The sequence below is a fragment of the Vanacampus margaritifer genome, chromosome 10 (genome assembly GCF_051991255.1).
Source record: "Vanacampus margaritifer isolate UIUO_Vmar chromosome 10, RoL_Vmar_1.0, whole genome shotgun sequence".
NCBI classification, from domain to species: domain Eukaryota; kingdom Metazoa; phylum Chordata; class Actinopteri; order Syngnathiformes; family Syngnathidae; genus Vanacampus; species Vanacampus margaritifer.
In genome coordinates this window covers 17,514,065-17,532,734 of record NC_135441.1, presented here as the reverse complement: position 1 = coordinate 17,532,734, position 18,670 = coordinate 17,514,065, and the positions used below count along the sequence as shown (strand labels likewise).

The window sequence follows — 18,670 nt, the reverse complement described above, 5'->3', positions numbered from 1 at the left end:
GTGTTAAAAAATGTTAAACGAATAGAAATAGTTCAAATGAATTTTTGACGTCTATAGCCGTCAATGGCAGTGAGTGAGTTAATGATCTCACCCTTACTGCATTCTAATTCATGTACAGTATGAAATGAAAAGTTGACAATGAAGTAAAATGCAATGGGCACAAGAAGCTTTGCATTCAAACTTGATGTAATTATTTATTATCAGGAAAATGTTTCACTATCAATTGGAATTAAAGTCGAATCTGGCTCTCTTGAATTCAGAAAGTGTTGTGTTCTTATACTCCCCATTTCCATGCGGTTTAAGGAAGTGTACCTTTGTAACAGATATCGTATGCAAAGAAATGTAATTTCGGAACTAGTACAACTCAATTTGAATTCACACTGGTCTCAAATCGATGTCAGGAAATGAATTCCCTGCACCATCCAAGCAGTTGAAAGGCACGGCGGCGAGTCCATTTCCAGTTTTCTAGAAGCTGAGTTCACTGGGCATTTGTGTGCCCTGTAAACCCGCCAGCAAGTTTCGGGCTGCCAAGGAAGCCATGACGCCTCTGGTGGAGTAGGTGGCGCTGCCGATGTGCGGCAAAACCACTGTGACATGGAGCGAAAAAAGAATTGACCAAAAGAGGAAGCAAACAGACAGATCTCATTTTAACACCCATTTACTCACCACAGTTTTTGAGTGTGAGAAGCGGGTGGTTTGTCGGTAGCGGCTCAGGTGTTGTTACATCCAGGCCGGCTGCAGCAATTTTTCCACTGGTCAGAGCCTCGTACAGATCCTCTTGGTTCACTACAGCTCCCCTTGAGTGTCAAACGGCAAAAGTCATCATTGGGAATCTATACACAATATACAGTATACTATAGGCAGGGGTCTGCAATCTGCGGCTCTGGAGCCACATGTGACTTTTTGGGCTCTCTCCTGTGGATCTCAAAAGAAAAAAATAATAGGAAGAATTTTTGAATTTTTTTTACACATTTATGTGTTATATTAAATATTTTTTTTAATTCATTATTGATTTAAATAAATAAAAACAGAATAGTAAAATATTCAAAAATTGTCAGTCATTTTTAAGTTGTCAGAAAAAGTAGATGAAATGTTTAAAAAATTATCTAAACTTATCCAAAACGTGACCATAGCATGTCCAAAAAGGAATAGGAAAAGCAGAAATTACCATAAAACGTCCATGAAATTGCCCCCAAAAATGTCAGAGAATTTAATTTAAAAAAAAATTTGAGCCTGAAAAGAAAACGTTCAAAAAGTAACCATAAAATGTCCAAAAACAAGAGAAGAAATCCGGAAAATTACCATAAAATGTGTTTGGAATTGCCAAAAGTCAGAACATTTATTTTAAAAAAGCAAAAAAAGGCAGAAAAGTAAACATTTAAAAAGTAGCTATAAAATGTACAAAGACAAAAGAATTCCTGAAAATTACCATAAAATATCCTCAAAATTGCCAAAAATGTCAGAAAATTGCTAGCAAAAAAAGCCCCAAAAAAAAAAGCCCAAAAAAAAAAGCCAAAAAATAACCATCAAATGTCCCAAAAGGAAGCGAGGCAGAAAATTACCAAAAATATCAGAAATTTGACAGAAAGTCGGAAAAGTCTAAAAATGTATGAAAAATGAAGCCTGAAAAATTACAACTAAAAAAATCCAAAAAAGGAAGAGGAAAAGTACAATAAAATGAATGTGTACGTATTGGATGCTGCTGTCATAGTTTTGTGTTGTGGTACAGCTATAATTAGTTCTTTGGCTCTCAAAACATTAGACTAACACACTGCTACCTTTATCACAATCTTCAAATGTTTTGCGGATCCACACACATTTTTGCTTATCTGTTTGGCCTAAAATGGCTCTCTAGACAGGAAAGGTTGCTGACCCCCCTAGTATAGCACATCCTCATGCATTTGACTAAACATTTCACTGTAGAGGCTTAAGAAAGATGTATCGTATACTCGTGATCCGTTCGAATGTACCTGCTTGTGTTGATGAAGACAGCAGTGTTTTTCATCTTGCTGAAGAAGGCCTTATTGCACAGGCCTTGGGTCTCCGGCGTCAGTGAGCACGAAACAACTATGAAGTCACTCTCAGTCAAAAGTGTGTCCAGAGGAACTGAAAAAGGCAAAAACGCAGATCGGAACGTAAGCTTATGTCGCACACATTGTGTAGCTAAAATGCGTCACTATTTGATGTTCCTCTGCTCTGTTCTTGATCATCGTTCATGTTTATGCTTCATTTGTTTTCTTACCAAACTCTCCGTTGATCTCAGCAGCGTAAGCTTTGGCTGTTCTCCCAGAGTAGAGCAGCCGTTTCACTCCAAATGGCATGAGGCGCCGGGCAATAGCCATCCCTGAACACAGATGATCATGTGACCGTCAGGCAGTTGTCCAAATTGACTGATAGCCGTCATTCCATCATGCAAATTTAGATGATGTGTAATGGAAGGAAGGAAGCCTCACCGATACGTCCCAGTCCAATGACTCCCACGGTGCTGCCTGAAAGTCCGTATCCGCACATCCAGAGTGGCGTCCAGGAACTCCAGCCGCCACTGTGAGACATCGTTTGGTGAGAGTGAGAAACATTAGGGCAAATACTTCTATTTGAATATTAATGCAAAATGTTAAAATGTATTGTACAGCAATGCAGCAGATTTAGTATTACAAGTATCTACTTCGTGTACAGAGATGCTTTTTTTCCGCTTTCTACCAAGTTATCAAAACAGGAGCTGCATATAACATTTCTTTTTACTTTTTATTATTATTATTATTTGTGTTTCCTTATTCCTATGATTAATATTTTGTTTGTGGAACATGAACTAAGCAGCAAAAAAACAATTTTTTAATTTTTTTTTTACCCCCTCTCATAGGGCGGCCGTTTTGTCACTTGATGTCAACTGAAAATGACATCACAGTTGCTCAGGTAACAACCAATCAGGGCTCACCTGTTTCCTGTGTTAGGACATGTGACATTTGCAAGCTGAGCTGTGATTGGTTGTTACCTGAGCCGTGAGCAACTGTGATGTCGTTTTAAGTTGACAACAAGTGGCAAAATGGCCGCCCCCTGAGATGGATAAAAACAGGTAGATTTAGCTATTTGAGTCATATTCCACAAATGCAATTATTAACTCATTCACTGCCATTGACGGCTATAGACGTCAAAAATTCATTTGAACTATTTCTATTAGTTTAACATTTTTTCCCCCACTTTTCTTAACAAGAGTATGAAAACCTAGAAAAAAAATATTGTACATTTAGAACGGATATAAAATTTGTGATTAATCGGGAGTTAACTATTGAAGTCATGCAAATAATTACATTTAAAAAAATTAATCGCCTGACGATTTAAAAAAAGATTATTCAAATTTAGGGGCGTCAGTCGATTAAAATTTTTAAATCGTAATTGAATTGCATCACTTCACTAGTTAACTCATGAAATTTTATATCTGTTTTAAATGTACAATAAAAAAAATCTAGGTTTTCATACTCTTAACAAAAGTGGGGGAAAAATGTTAAACTAATAGAAATATCTCAAATTAATGTTTTAGGTCTATAGCCGTCAATGGCAGTGAATGGGTTAAAAAGAATATGTTTAGACTATGGAGCTGCATAGAACAAATTATTGTAAAGAAAATGTCTTTTGGGGTTGACTTACCTTTTACAGTAAGTAGAGGAGTTAAACCAGTATTTTGTACTTGAATCCATCTTATACTTAAGTATACTTCTACATTACAGCGTGTGATTATTTTTGCCACCTCTGCAAAAATTATTTAGAGGAAATGTGTAACGAACTTTTTCACTTCTTCCACCCCTTCAGGTAATCTGCGAGCTGTGGTCAGGAGAAGGGCAACAGTCAGTTCAGATGTAGCATCAGTCAGGACGTCAGGAGTGTAGCCGACACGTATGTTGCTGTTGAAAACGTGCAAAAATACATGATTAACAGTATCCTCTTATATGCAGACAAACTTTTGTATATAGTTTCTGACCGTTTCTTGATTTCATCAAGAGCCAAGTGGTCGTATCCCACGGAAAAGGTGCTGATTACCTTCAGGTTGGGTCCTGTGGTTTTGGAATAAAGCAGTGGCTTGGTATATGAAATATACAGGTTGTCCCAAAACTATACACTTTCTTTTTTCAATTTCAACGTACTGTTCCGACAGATATGAGTTCATCAGCATTTGACATTTTAAGCTTTGCAGTTAATTTTGTGTAAGCATATCATTCACTTTTATTCATATTTAATAGCACTCTTTTCAGAGGATGTTACAGGACTTACAATTTAGAGCATTCAGCACTGCAAAACATTGGTCAAATGAAGTGTGTATGATTTGTTCAAAAATAGTAGGCCTACCTGCAGCATCTAGAACATCGGCATCGATTTTATCTGTCAGCAGACACAGGAGACCGTGGGCTCCCTGCACACCTTTGAGAAGCTCTTCTCGTGGCAGAGGACCGTCTGAGTCCCACAGACACACTTCACACCTGTTTTCATACAAACCCAAGATGACAAGATATTTTCGCTATCAAACTCAGCTTGTCACGTGGAATGTTTTGTGCACGTAATCGGAAGTGTAACTGATTGCTAAACTACAATGAATTGTGTTGAAACTGAAAGGACTGTTGACGAGCATGCATTTATCTAATCCTGTCATTTTCTATTTTTTAAAAAAAAAACATTAAAATGATGCATACATACACTCCAGACGTTGATAGAATCTTCATCCCCTCAGACGGGAGCTGCCTGGTAACGAAAACCTTCATAAGTTTGTTAACTGCTTTCATCCTACCCAACCAGGAGTGTGGATTAAATCCCCTATCGTGTCGTATTTGGTACAATTTCGGCTAGTTAATTAATAACCTTTACCGACTACACAACACACACGCGCTTCCCGGAAGTAACCACCCCTTACGTAAATTCCTGAAAGCAATTTATTTCGACACGTTAATCGTGCCTGAAATATACACACGTTTGGGTTTATGTATATTTTTGTGTCGTATTAAATTGTAATAATCAGGTTTAATAATTTGTGAATATGCATGCATAAAATAGAGTAGGCAGGCGGATTTTGCGTAGCCGTTTAGTATCCACATAGTAGTTTACGTACGCATTGTGCGTATGTATGACAACACCACTGGAGTAGCGAACACAACCGCTGTCAGCGATCTGCTCCCTCCACTCCTCGGGTTGGCACTTTTTAAGATACAACTTCAAGCAGACGGAAATAGGTGCTGGGACACAGGCTTGTAAACGTAAGAGGTGCGCCTTTTCCCCCCCTCATGTCCTCCCCCCCGTTTTTGTTGTTGTTGACAGAGCTGCTAATTTGGATCGTGAGCTACCGCTAGCTGCAACAGGCTAACATAAACAAGGTTTGCAATGCTTGAAAATAGCTAGTCAGTCGGGAATAAACACATATAAACGTGACTATTCATTTTCATGTTGTGGTGTTGCTGTTGCTGTTTTTAAATATAAACTCTTGGTACTTTTTGGGTGAAAGCACTTATTAAGACGCATCAATTTATCCTGGCTAGGTCGATATACACATCTTTGTTATGTATTAGTCGTCCGTTAATGTTCAAATTAGCCACTTCTTATGCAAAAAAACATGGAACTGTCAATTCCACTTGTCTTTTGAAACATTCACAATTTCCCAATTTTACATCCAGTGCATGCATTATTATTATTAGTAGTATTAGTATTTTATGATAATACTATTAATGCATAGTTATTCCATATCACAGAACATGATAAAAGAAAAACTTTTGTTATAGGATCCAATCAATCCATTTATTCCTCATTTGATGGATGTATTCACTCACGTTTATCTTTCCATAGGAAAGATTGTAAGCTCAAGGAACCTGCAAAACTTGTCTGAGCTTGCCAGCAGCACGTTGAGCGGAGCGACACCTGCACTGTGCAATGGCTCTGTTGACTCTGCACAGGATCCCCTCCATCAGTGCTGCTCCTGTGAGTCACCCCCAGTTCTCCACGCCTTGTAGTAGTCCGTCAAGCCAGTCTTTTTGCAGCACGCCTTCACTGTAAGATGCTCTGCTTTACCAATATATACATTCAGAACACCAACATGAGTCTGCTCCAGGACAACAGGACACCATATCAGTAGAATAACAATATTTTGTTTTCATAGGGATCAAATAGGTTTAGTGAGCAAACATTCCACAGATAATCTGTGAATTCATCAAAGCTTATTCATACCATGACAGCAGAGATGGTGCAATCGGGTCACTTCCTGTCTTTCTTAACGCTCGCCGTGTCATCAGCTTTCGCCTCGTGACTATCTCATCTTCCTGCGTTCATCCATCGTTAAACAAATATCATTGTCATCACAGCCAAAGGTGATTTGTGTCTCAAGTAAGCTGGAGTCCAAGTCTCATTTCTGCGTATTTGATCATAAATGCTAATCATGCTGCTGTCTTAACTTGTGTTCTCTTCTTTTTCTTTTCCTTCCTTCAATTGCATATCATTCATCTCCTATAGCTCCTGCCCAGTCCTTCACTTATTTTTTTTTCTCTCCTTGACTATGTCTGGACTTGTCAGTTGCGTAACAGGTAAAGTTGCTGTGTCACATTTCTTTTTTTCCTGAAGCCCCTTTTTTTATAAGTTTATCTATAAATGGCTCTCTTTTGTATTGGGTTTCTATTTTCTCTGCCATTCTATTCCCTTACCAGGCTTTTTATCCATCCTAAACACCCTTGCTTATTCGTCACTATCTGTGTCTCTCTCCTCACTCCAGGCTTCCACTGCACCTTATCAGTGTTGTCCCACATTTCACCCTCAAAATGACAGATCACTTTTCCCCCAGCTTTTCATATACCAAATTTGGAAATGCTCTTCAAGTCTGTTCAAACGTAATTTGCATTAGAACACATCACTTTAGAAGGGCAAGACCCCCCCCCGCCCCTCAGTTTAAAGCAGACATGCAACATTAAAGTGTAGTTTAATGGCTTCTCATGATGTATTTGATCTCTTAAGGATGAAACCACCCAAAGAAGAGGGCGATTTCAGAAAAGGTACATTTTTTCCATTACACAAACCTCATCCCTTCATGAGCCTATAAAATATAATAATGTGTGGTGTTGGTCGTCAAGGGAGAGCTTTGCCCTGGTGAAGGGAGCAGTGCTTTTGCTGGATGAGGCCCAGAGAGAGGATCTTCACGAGGAGACGTCGCCTCCCCAGAAACAAGAAGACAAGCGTCACAGACATATTCACGCCATGGTTGAGCAGCTTCGACCAGAGGATAGTATCAAACTGGTGAGGGCTTATATTTACACATGTATCTATTTGGTACCCCCCCCCCCCCCCCAAAAAAAAAAAAAGTACCGTGTTGTATTAGTTGTTTTACAATGAATCTGTTGTCAACTTGAGGGATAGCCTGAAGTCGCTTCTGCACATGGTCAGTCACATGAGCTTTAAATATGTTATGGATGAAAACTGCTTTGTAACTTTTGTTTGAGTTCCAGAAATCCCCCTCGACAGTTTTTTAATTCGTTTTCATGCAGGACAATTACAAGCACGTGTGTGTAAGACATATTTAAAATCATGTCCTTACAAATATAACCATCTTCATTTGTTAGTGACACTGAAATTGTGTTATCTGTTTAACTATATTTTTGTTGCTGTAGTGTTAAGACTTGTTTTCAATATTTTGTTCATGCTATTTGGCGACACTAGAATACTGGATAGACCAGTTATCTTATTGTGCCAATCCAAACAGAGCGTTGTTATCTTTTTAGAGGTGTGATGTTTGATGCTGTTCTCGCATTTTCATCAGATTAAGTCATTCACTGCGACCTTAGTTAAAATTTGATCTTTGACGTTTGTAGCCGTCAATTACAGGGAATGAGTTAAATCATAAACAAAAAGAGGTCATGGTTGTTGTTAACATGAAACTACAAGATTTGTTGTAACTTATTATGAGCTTTATTTATTTCTTTATTTGTATTTATTTTTCATTCACTGCCATTGATGACTATAGACGCCAAAAATGAATGTGAACTATTTCTATTATTTTAACATTTTTTTTAATTTCATTTCATTTTTTATGAAAACCTAGAAAAAAATGTTATTGTACATTTATAACAGAAATCAAATTTGTGATTAATCTTGAGTCAACTATTGAAGTCATGCGATTAATTACGATTACAATTTTTAATCGTCTGACGCCCCTTATTTTTAATATATATTTGCGATTGCAATTTTTAATTGTAATTAACGACTAACCACAAATTTTACATCTGTTCGGAAAAAAATAATCTAGGTTTTTATACTCTTTTTAGCAAAAGTGGAAAAAAAAACTTAAACTAATAGATATAGTTCAAATGAATTTTTGACGTCTATAGCCGTCAATGGCAGTGAACTCATTCACTACCATTGACGGCTGCAGACGTCATAAATTCATTTTAACTATTTATATTTAAAAAAAAAATTCCACTTTTGTTAAGAGTACGAAAACCTAGAATTTTTTTATTATACATTTAGAACAGATATAAAATTTGACACTTTATAAACTCGCAAATTTGCCACTTAATTTATTATATTTATTATTGTTATTTATTTATTTATTTCCCAAATGCCCCACTTCCTTGCTCTGTGCAGGCCGTGCAGCTGGAGTCCGTCAGCACGGTCCGAGTCAGGTACCTCATCGTCGTCTCCACCCTCGCTAACAAAGACGAGGCCATCTTGCTCGGCATGGACTTCCCCAAACAGGACAGGTGCGTGCAACCAACAGCGAGACCCAAGTTGAGCGCCGCTCACAAAATGGCTTCATCAGCAAATTTTGTTTATCCTATCGTTTTCAGTGATGAGTGTACCATCGGCTTGGTTCTGCCCGTCTGGAGCGACACACAAGTTTATCTGGACGGAGATGGGTAAGAGCAGACATCCTGCTGTAATTTAGGATCTTAGAAGGGATGGGAATTTTGAAGTTATTTTTAGGATGTCATGTGTGGATTAAACATACTTAAATACTTTGCCCACAAAGATATCAAAACTTCAACAAGAGTTCATACCAGTGAAAACAAAACTCTCTTGAGGGAGTAGCAAGAGAATGAATAAGGGCTTAAATAAAAAATGGCAGAAATATGCGGCACAGACTCAAGAGCCGACCGCTGAGTTTTTGGCCAGATAACATACGAAGAAGGAATGTTGCTATTTATGGAGCTGAATCATTCCACATGAATTGCAACTGCTATCATTTACTCGTGCTCTTACATAAGCCTCCGAGTCCTATCATGTGAAATCATTTTGCCGCTGACTGTGAGGATGAGGATGTGGTTGAAGTGCATGAAAAGAGTTCAGAGTGGTCCTCTGTCACATGTTGTGTCACACGCCCCCCTTTTATCACATTACTCTCCTCATGTCCACTTGCACCTCCAACTGCGATCATTAGCTTTTTGCACATTTCACTCGTGACTCCTCTTATGTCACGCTAGTCGTTGTTGCTAATTAGCGCTGAATAATTTCATCGTCTTTTAGAGCCAGACTATTTATTGTACTTTGTCAGTATCATTTCCCTTTACCCCCCCCCCCCCCCCCCGTAGTCACACACTGTTTCGTTCTTTGACTTGGTCATGTTTCTGTCTCCTCCTACTTGACAGTGGTTTCAGTGTCACATCAGCAGAAGAAACCAGAATTTTTAAGCCAGTTTCCATGCAGACCATGTGGTGAGTCTAAATATGAAAAAAAAAACAAAAACTAAACATATAGACAAAACATCCATTCACACTCACATTCATATCCATTGGACAATTTAGAGACTTTAGTTAACTCATTCACTGCCATAAATTCATTTGAACAATTTCTATTAGTTAAAAAAAAGCCCTACTTTTGTTAACAGGAATATGAAAACCTAGAATTTTTTTTATTGTACATTTAGAACAGATATAAAATTTGTGATTAATCGTGAGTTAACTCGTGAAGTCATGCAATTAATTATAATTAAACATTTTAATCGCCTGACGCCCCTAATTTTTGATAATCTTTTCTTTTTTTTAACCTTTCTTAAGACAAAAAAATAATGAGTGAAATCATGCGATTAATTACAATTAAACATTTTAATCTCCTGAAGCCCCCAGTTTTTAATAATCTTTTCTTTTTTTTAATATTTTCTTTAAAAATAAAATGAATTAACTAGTGAAGTCATGCGATTAATTACAATTTAAAAAAATTTATTGCCTGGCGCCCCTAATTTTTTTTATCTTTTTTTCTTTCTCTTTTTAAAAGGAAAAATCAGGCGTCAGGCGATTAAAATAATCGTAATTAATCGCATGACTTCACTAGTTAACTCACGATTAATCACAAATTTTATATCTGTTCTAAATGTACAATAATTTATTTTCCAGGTTTTCATACTCTTGTTACCAAAATTGGAAAAAAATTTGAATATAAATAGTTAAAAGGAATTTTTGACGTCTACAGTCGTCAATGGCAGCGAATGAGTTAAAACATGTGTATTTGGGATGTGGAAGAAAACAAAAGAACCCGCACAAGCATAAGTTAGTGTTTTCAGTGTATACTATTTACATCTTCTCTTCAGTGACCTTTCTTATGTTTATTAAACACCAGAAGTAAGCCGCATGCATGTGGATACACCCAAAACCAAAGAGAAGTAAAAACATTAAGAATCAATATTACAGTCTTTTTTTTTTTGCATTATGTATCATTTTGTTTGGCCTGGACTAATTCTACTACTACTGACTATGGTCAGCCATTTTATTTAATTCTTATTTTATTTTATATTTAATACTATAAGCCAGGAGTGACCAAACTTTTTAGTTTGAGGGCCGTATACAGAGAAGTGAAAGGATGCAAAGGGCCAATTTAAAAAATGTTCAACTTTAATTTATTAAGCACACTGAAATTAATCAAGTAAGCAATTATGTATTGTATTACTGTATCTAGTTTATTTACTAAATGCGTAACTCGATCCACCCCCCTGCAGCCGAATCCAATCTCCACGATCAGAACCAAAACAAGAGCAAACTCTAATAAGCTGAGCATTTTTAGAATAGTTACTTGAAGGTCATTAACGTGATATCTCCATAAAATTGGATTTTGACAGAGAACAGAAAGTCGAAGAAAATATTTTTCCTTCTAAAATATAATGATCTTTAAATTTTTTAATTGTATTTTTAGTTGTAAATTGTTTTATTAGTTTATTTGTATATTTGATTATTTAGAAACATATTTAAAAAAAAATCTTAGTAGAAGCGGCACCTTTTCTTTCTTTTTTTTACACTCTTCACCCCTAATTTTAGCTTTTTTCTTCTTTTTTTGTGACGTCACAGGCCGCTGAAAAATGGCTGAATATACAATTCTCATCTGTTTGGCTTCAACCACCACCACAATGGATATGAATTTAAAAAAAACTGCTTTGTTTTGAATGTATTTTCATCTAAATGATGTGAACTACTGTATGTAGGAATTACAACAGTTCACACTTTTTTAAGGGAAGAAAAGTAATGGGACAATTAGCTAAGCTGTTCCACGGCCAGGTGGGCATGTACTGTAAATTGGCTGTTTTATTGACGATGTGCCGTCTGATAGAAGACGCGGAATGAATTCTGAAGTGCCCAGGCCAATTTTATCTGCGTATATTCAACTAAATACTTCAAAACTCATTGAAAGGTGCTTCACAGTGCAGATGGACAATGACCCAAAGCAAACTGAAATTCATGATGGTGTTAAGAGCCTAATAGATGAGAATTGTGTCTGTGTCCCAATATTTATGTACCTAAATATTGAAACCATGAAGCATTTTTTTTTCCTGTAGGCTGAAAACTTTTTTTTTTTCTATCTCCAGGTCAGTCCTGCAGTCTTTGCACGGCTGTTGCGAGCGGGCCGTCAAAAGCGCCGCGATCCCGGGCTGCGGCCTGGAGTGGGCCCAGCACTACCACCAGCACGTCGAGTCGGACCGCTTCTGCCTCAACGAGTGGGAGGCCATGAATGACTTGGAGTCGGTCAGGAAGGACAGCGACGGTCACAAGTAAAGATGGCAGGAATTCAGTCTCGTGTTCGGTTTGGAATTTTTTTCACATCCAGATCTGGAGGAACTCTCTGTGTTTCATTTGCAGTAGTGCAGACAGAACCTCTAAAGAGAGGCTGATCAAGGAGCACCTGAGAGACATCATGAGGACAGAAGATCTGGATAACCTCACATCTAAGATGGTACAAGTCGAGAGAGAAAAGGGACAAATAATGCCAGCGGTTTGTTTAACCAGCACCCCCCCCCCCCCCCCGCACACCACCCCCTTTGTAGGTACACACGGCCCTGAAGACTCGAATCGGCTTTGACGTGAGACCGTTCAAGGAGTACATTGACAATGAGATCCTGGTCACCATGGCTCAAATGGACAAACCATCCAAGATTTTTGACTACCTTTATCTGGTGAGGGAATTTATTTTGAAATAGTACCAAGAAGCCTCCATTTTCTTTTGCTGAGTCAAAGTCATCAATCTGCTCTCAGTGATTCCCAACCTCTCCGCTGCGGAACACGTTCACTGCCATTGACGGCTATAGACGTCAAAGATACATGCATGTAGACGAACAAAATATCAATAATCGCAGCCTGTTATCTTTTGTGAAAAACAGCAAACTTGACTTACTGGGTCACTTGCACTTTAAAAAGAGAATTGTTGAACCAATTTAAGATTACAAATTGAATTGTTGACCAATTTAAAAAAAAAATGCTTCAATCGGTAACACGATTGATTTAAGTTAATCCAAAGTGAATATTTTACATTTAATTTATTATGAGTTCATAAAACTTAATATTTTCACTTGAATTAAATTAATCCAAAGGTAATCCTAATTGAATATATTAAGTTTAATGAACTCATAATTAATTAAACTTAATATATTCACTTTGGACTAACTTAGTTCAATCGTGTGTTACCAATTGAATTTCTTTTTAATTGGTTCAACAATTCCCTTTTTAGAGTGTGGTTAGAAAACACTTCTTAATGCATTCTCAATCAGATTGACCTTTTTTTTCCCCCTCTCTGCTTTCAGGGCTCCGAGTGGAACGCCGCCAACATCGAGGAGCTGCAGAAAAACAAGTGAATCATTTTTCCTTCGAAACTCCGTATTCTGCCACGTCCTATTAATTCTCACCACCGAGCATGTGTTCTTTTTTTTTTTACAGCGTGGGCTACATTCTGAACGTGACGAGAGAGATCGACAATTTTTTCCCAGAATCCTTCACCTACATGAACATCCGAGTATACGACGTGGAGGCCACTGACCTGCTCCCCCACTGGACCGACACGTACAAGTTCATCAACACTGCAAGGTAACGACACACAAAATCCGCTTTTTTTTAAGCGACACTGCGCTTTCCGTGCGTTCGCCGACACGCCACTTTTAAGCAACAAACACAAAAAGGTCTACAATCCCCCGGAGACTTTTTTAAATATTCAGTGTTCTAGTCCATTGACCTTTTTATTATCTAACTGTGTTGCGTTAAAACCGCTTAAGGATATAAATATAAATATGAATTTGCCAACGTTGCCCTACTTTTTTGTCGACTTGTGCGCCGCAGGAAGAGCGGACAGGCGGTGTTGGTGCACTGCAAGATGGGCGTGTCCCGTTCCGCGTCCACCGTGATGGCGTACGCCATGAAGCAGCAGCGCTGGTCGCTGGACGTGGCGTTGGCCTACGTGAGGGATCGCCGCACCGTAGTCAAACCCAACGACGGCTTCATGAAGCAGCTGCAGACCTACAATGGCATCCTCAACGCCAGGTCAGAAATGAAGTCAGCCAGTGAACTGCAGGGCCTTCACAATGTCTCTTTTTTAACTCATTCGCTGCCATTGACGCCTATAGACGTCAAAAATTCATTTGAACGATTTCTATTAGTTTAACATTTTTTCCACTTTTGTTAAAGGTATGAAAACCTAGAAAAAAAATTTTTTATTGCACATTCAGAACAGATATAAAATGTGTTATTAATCGTGAGTTAACTAGTGAAGTCATGCGATTAATTACAAATTTTTAAAAATTAATCACCTGACGCCCCTAATTTTTAATAATCTTTTCTTTTCTTTCTTCGTCTATAGAGGCCAAAAATTCATTTGAATGATTTCTATTAGTTTAACATTTTTTCCACTTTTGTTAAAGGTATGAAAATTTTTTTTATTGTACATTTAGAACAGATATAAATTTTTGTTATTAATCGTGAGTTAACTAGTAAAGTTATGGATTAATTACAATTTTTTAAAAATTATCACCCGACGCCCCTAATTTTTAATAATCTTTTCTTTAAAAAAAAGGGAAGATTTAAAAAAGAAAACAATTATAAAAAATTAAGGGCGTCAGGCGATTAAAATTTGTCGTCGTAATTAATCGCATGACTTCACTAGTTAACTCACGATTTTATATCTGTTCTGAATATATATTTTTTTCCAGTTTTCATACTCTTGTTAACAATGGTGGAAAAAATGTTAAACTAATAGAAATAGTTCAAATGAATTTTTGACGTCTATAGCCGTCAATGGCAGTGAATGAGTTAATTTAGCCCCTGTTGTGAAAATACATTTTTCAAAATGTCAAATTTTAAAGAGACTTTACCAAAAATGCCAAAATAAAAATTAAAAAAATGAATAAAAGTGAAAATAAAAACTGATATAAAAAATTTGAGCTGTCAAACGATTACATTTTTTAATCAGATTAATCGCATCTTAGAATTTTTGATTAATCACGATTAATCGCTTAACAAAAAAGGCTTTTTCATCAACATTTTCTTCCCGCCAAATTTGAAGAGCACCAGGTTATGTGTTCATTCTTTTGACGTCTTCAACATTTTTTGATCCACTGCACACGCTCATCCTCCTTTTCCAATCAGTTAATTACTTGCATAATTTAAAATGAAAAAAAAAAGACTAAATAAATATAAATACATATATATATATATATATATATATATATATATATATATATATATATATATAGCTAGATAAATAAATAAAAGTAAAAAATAAATACAAAAACAAAATTCAAAAAATAAATATAAAATCCTGAAACAATGGTTTCAAGAGATTTTGAAATCTTTTTTGCTCTTCTTTCCAGCCAGCAGCGTCACAGTTTACTCTGGAGGCGAAAGTCCAGAGACCAAAGGCAGAAATCTGAGCGCACAGACGACGGAGAGAAGCCAGACGATGAGGAGGAAGAGAACACGGATGAGGAGGAAGAGAACACGGATGAGGAGGAAGATGATGAAGAGGAGGAAGAGCAGGAAGATGAGGGACTGGACGAGGGTGGCATCACAGAGAGCAGTGATGAAAAAGAGGAGTCTGTGGAAGAGGTAGTACTAATGATCCTAATGGCATTTCAATTCATATTTGGATTTTTTTTTTGCATAAATGTTCCTCATCCTTTTTCTTTTGAGGTGTTTGCACCACAGCCTGATACCAACCAGGAAGCTGGGCAGACAGCGCCACCTGTTATCATCACTGTAAACAAACACACACACGTGTAGCATCTCACTCTCTAAATAATAGAAATAATAAGTGTGAGCTCTGTATTTTTCCGTCTTTCCTCCCAAGGTTCCAAGTGTCAGCCGCAGCGGCAGGATGAACCTGTTTTCCCTCATGCAGTCCATTAGCGAACTAGATGATGTGGACAAAGGATGCAGTCAGGTAAACGGCTTCGATGGTAACGACCTATCACGAGTTTGGTCATGTGACATTCTCAAGCTCTGATTGGTTGATACCTGAGCAACCGTGATGTCATTTTAAATCGACAGCAAGTGGCAAAATGGCCCGCCCCTGAGCTGGATAACTCACTTGGCTCCTCATTCTTTCTTTCCAAAGCTGCCTGCCAGTCCCCGTCGATCGCCACGACAACGGAGGCGGAGCCACAGCCGAAAGGGTTTGATTCACCAGAGCGCCTGTGTGGATCTGTCACCCGAACCGAGGAGTCTCCCGGACGCCGCTCAAGACAAACCTTGAGGCAGTCAGAGGAATTGTTTTTTTTTTTTTTAGAACCCAGAAGGAACGGAACTTTTTATATAACATGGCAAGGAGGATTATTTTTCGTTTATCACACAATGCAAGTTTCAAGTTAAATTCCGTTTTTGCAAAACTGTGTCGTGCTGATGAGAAGTTGTTGCACTGCTGCAGTATTTGAGCGACACATCGACTGGCTCAGACTTGTCTGTTTAATGTTTGGACAACATTTCAACACTCCAGATGACAACTATGCAATTGTTCTTAACATGCTGCCAGTTGAAGGTCAGAAGAGTCGCGTGACTTTCACTAACTCACTGAAGGTTCGACTCGTCTCTAAGCTGTACTTTATGGATCAAGTCGGGGCCAGTTTTATGGTGCGCATCTCTTTGTCAGCATGTCTGTATTCCAATGTGCCAATGAATATATCTAATTGAAAATGTCAAATTTACGTTTTACATATTTTATCTGATTACAGCTGTATGAGTGCCTTTTACCAGAAAATGATACTGTGTTTGTTTATAGGCCACCTTCATCTAGTGTTGTCACATGCTTGGATTGTACCACCTCGGGTTCTTGCATGTTGTTGCATGGATGAATAACTGCTGATGTTTTGTACCAGCCTGTGAGAAATTATCGTTCAGGTATTCGTATTTATATTTTGCTTGATTATTCCATATCCTGTTTGCAGGATCTATAGACGCTGATTGTTTAATAGCTCGTTTTATCCAACACATCGGACACGCTGAGCCAACATCAAGCTGAATTGTGATGAATTCTGTTTTATAAGCTCTGTTCACGTCTGCTCATGTGTATGCACCTCACTCGTGTTTAAAAGCACATGAAAATAAAAAGCTTCTATTTATTCATCGGTGCAGCTGTCGGCTCAGTTCCAAGGTTTGAATCTCGATTTTAAAAAAAAAGTGCCAAATTGTGCCTCTGAGTGCTGTAATGAAAGCCAACAAATTATCAGTTTGAGGGTGTTTATAATTATGCAATCAGGTACATTTCCTATCTTTTATTTCCCCACATGTTTTCCAATTAAGTTTTACAGGTCACATTAAAAACTGGAAAACTTATGAATTAAATTATCTAAGTCTGGTTTAAATCACAAAACCCTACATTTAAACGGGTGTGCAGACTTTATCTACTTTGTGGTTTCAACCATATGTGTGAATGCCAGAATGAATATTCAATTTGGTAACAGTTTATTCACAAGAACAGTAAAACAGCACATTTAAGTCATTGTATTGTCCTGGTGGTAATTCCCCCCACGAGAATTTTACAAAACATTTGACAAGAGCCCTAGATTTATTATAATCCAATGTATTTCCTTCTGGGTTCACTTAGGATGATTCCTCCATCTTTCATTGCTGTCCGGAATGACTGAACCTGCACAAGACAAAAAATAAGCGCATGTCAACAGCGGTGTAGGTTGAAACGTCTGCAGGCAGGAGTTCCGCCGCACTTACAGCATCCGAGCGATACGTCCAGGGAATGGCGCAGTACACCATCCTGGTGATGCCGGCCTGCTTGCATCGATACGCCAGCACCTCGCCCACGGCCTGACACGCCGCCACGCAGTTTGTGGAAGGCAGCTCCTTCTTCAGGGACCACTCTTCGGTTGAGCATGAGAGCACCGGGTCGGGCGAGGTGCAAGAGAAGACCTGAGCCGTGACATATTTTTGAGTGCGAGAAAACACCAACCTGGAGGGAGAGAACTCGAACATAATTCCTTGGCAACATTTACTGCTTTCCTATTATCCAGGGCTTGGGTCCCATCTTGTGGTATTTTAGAGCAGGCAAATAACCTGTGGTAGAACTCGCAGTGAGGCCATGTCGTCTTCCAGCCGCGGTCCTTCACCGCCAGGGCCATTCGCTCCAGGGTCCGCGGGTTTCGGTTCTTGAAAGTCGGATTCAGGGACTCATTTTCTACCGTGCAGGGTTCTGGCTCAGTAGCCGACTGTGTCACACACCGAGCTGCTTTCCATAAAAACAAATGTAGACTCACTTTTTACATGCTAAATAAGTAAAAATACGGTTGGTTTGAAATGTCACTTAAGCCGTGATAAATTGTAATTGAATTTTTATGACGTTACCTGGTTGGATTGTGGCCACAGCACATCGGTCAATTTGACCCAACAGCAGACGAACTCCTCGGCTCATGTGGCTCAATGCCATTTTCCCCACTAACTTATTCAAACCACATGTGGAAATGTATTATCATTCAAGCAATCAAAGCGCATTCACTAAAAAACAAAAGGCGACATATGCGTAATTGTTGCTCAGTAAAGTATCAACGGCGCCATGTTTGACATTCACGCTACATCCGGGTACGCCGTTTAAAATAGGAACTGGCAGAAACAGAAACATCGGATTTAGAGAGCCAAAGGTTCCGCTCTACTACGTTTCGAAGTTAAGAACGGCGTACTCAAAATTTTCACTTGATTATTTTATGCTCAATATTTTTTTAAACGGCCTCTAATTGTTACAGTATTCATATTTACCGTAATTATAGCTGTACTACTGCGTTAGCGCAGGTAGTGGTAGCGGCTCTTTCTGATTTACTACGCCGGATGATCGGAACGGAACTTCAGCACAAAGTGTCAGATGCAAAGTGTTATTATATGAATTGCACTATAATGCATTTTAATTTAAAAAAAATCTAATGACTGCAAAATTTGTGTCATTTAGAAAATACCCAACTAGTTAATAACATTAC

General features: G+C 38.1%; 3 protein-coding genes across 9 annotated transcripts; 1 reads left to right on the top strand and 2 right to left on the bottom strand.

Moving 5' to 3' along the window:
- Window positions 1-168: 168 nt before the first annotated feature.
- grhpra (glyoxylate reductase/hydroxypyruvate reductase a) lies at window positions 169-4,896 on the bottom strand. 2 transcript variants are annotated; one of them, XM_077578502.1, is made up of 9 exons: window positions 4,687-4,896; window positions 4,342-4,472; window positions 3,977-4,049; window positions 3,783-3,899; window positions 2,454-2,542; window positions 2,243-2,344; window positions 1,971-2,106; window positions 667-797; window positions 169-587 (listed from the first exon to the last, which is right to left on the bottom strand). In XM_077578502.1, the coding sequence occupies exons 1-9, from the start codon at window positions 4,770-4,772 to the stop codon at window positions 466-468; spliced, it is 987 nt and encodes a 328-aa protein (XP_077434628.1). In that variant the 5' UTR covers window positions 4,773-4,896; the 3' UTR covers window positions 169-465. The 2 variants fall into 2 exon arrangements, with proteins under 2 accessions (XP_077434628.1, XP_077434629.1); XM_077578503.1 differs by having other exon boundaries at window positions 4,683-4,830.
- Window positions 4,897-5,090: 194 nt separating this feature from the next.
- Window positions 5,091-16,813, top strand: LOC144059417 (protein phosphatase Slingshot homolog 3). Of its 5 annotated transcripts, XM_077578501.1 has the most exons (18): window positions 5,113-5,247; window positions 5,824-6,357; window positions 6,484-6,554; window positions 6,979-7,016; window positions 7,095-7,257; window positions 8,602-8,717; window positions 8,805-8,873; window positions 9,603-9,668; window positions 11,807-11,989; window positions 12,078-12,171; window positions 12,263-12,391; window positions 13,016-13,062; window positions 13,149-13,295; window positions 13,545-13,745; window positions 15,071-15,305; window positions 15,390-15,455; window positions 15,547-15,639; window positions 15,814-16,813. In XM_077578501.1, exons 5-18 carry the CDS (start codon window positions 7,219-7,221, stop codon window positions 15,949-15,951), a joined length of 1,623 nt encoding a protein of 540 aa, XP_077434627.1. In that variant the 5' UTR covers window positions 5,113-5,247; window positions 5,824-6,357; window positions 6,484-6,554; window positions 6,979-7,016; window positions 7,095-7,218; the 3' UTR covers window positions 15,952-16,813. The 5 variants fall into 5 exon arrangements, with proteins under 5 accessions (XP_077434625.1, XP_077434623.1, XP_077434624.1 ...); XM_077578499.1 differs by lacking the exon at window positions 6,484-6,554 and having other exon boundaries at window positions 5,091-5,247; window positions 5,824-5,955; window positions 15,405-15,455; XM_077578497.1 differs by lacking the exon at window positions 6,484-6,554 and having other exon boundaries at window positions 5,091-5,247; window positions 5,824-5,955.
- Window positions 16,814-17,139: 326 nt separating this feature from the next.
- mrpl18 (mitochondrial ribosomal protein L18) lies at window positions 17,140-18,314 on the bottom strand. Of its 2 annotated transcripts, none has more exons than XM_077578088.1 (4): window positions 18,048-18,314; window positions 17,760-17,931; window positions 17,421-17,655; window positions 17,140-17,340 (listed from the first exon to the last, which is right to left on the bottom strand). In XM_077578088.1, exons 1-4 carry the CDS (start codon window positions 18,127-18,129, stop codon window positions 17,263-17,265), a joined length of 567 nt encoding a protein of 188 aa, XP_077434214.1. In that variant the 5' UTR covers window positions 18,130-18,314; the 3' UTR covers window positions 17,140-17,262. The 2 variants fall into 2 exon arrangements, with proteins under 2 accessions (XP_077434214.1, XP_077434215.1); XM_077578089.1 differs by having other exon boundaries at window positions 17,760-17,928; window positions 18,048-18,310.
- Between the last annotated feature and the right edge of the window lie 356 nt (window positions 18,315-18,670).

Bases quoted from the DNA above. Each gene is read 5' to 3' on its own strand.
- LOC144059417 (XM_077578497.1), top strand. From the start codon at position 5,908: ATGGCTCTGTTGACTCTGCACAGGATCCCCTCCATCAGTGCTGCTCCT. The intron at 7,017-7,094 runs GTACATTTTTTC...TTGGTCGTCAAG, and splicing joins AGAGGGCGATTTCAGAAAAG to GGAGAGCTTTGCCCTGGTGA. The intron at 13,063-13,148 runs GTGAATCATTTT...TTTTTTTTACAG, and splicing joins GAGGAGCTGCAGAAAAACAA to CGTGGGCTACATTCTGAACG.
- grhpra (XM_077578502.1), bottom strand. From the start codon at position 4,772: ATGAAAGCAGTTAACAAACTTATGAAGGTTTTCGTTACCAGGCAGCTC. The intron at 4,473-4,686 runs GTATGTATGCAT...GTATGAAAACAG, and splicing joins ATTCTATCAACGTCTGGAGT to GTGTGAAGTGTGTCTGTGGG. The intron at 588-666 runs GTGAGTAAATGG...TCCATGTCACAG, and splicing joins TCTCACACTCAAAAACTGTG to TGGTTTTGCCGCACATCGGC.
- mrpl18 (XM_077578088.1), bottom strand. From the start codon at position 18,129: ATGGCATTGAGCCACATGAGCCGAGGAGTTCGTCTGCTGTTGGGTCAA. The intron at 17,932-18,047 runs GTAACGTCATAA...TTTTATGGAAAG, and splicing joins TGTGGCCACAATCCAACCAG to CAGCTCGGTGTGTGACACAG. The intron at 17,656-17,759 runs GTTATTTGCCTG...CTCTCCCTCCAG, and splicing joins CACTGCGAGTTCTACCACAG to GTTGGTGTTTTCTCGCACTC.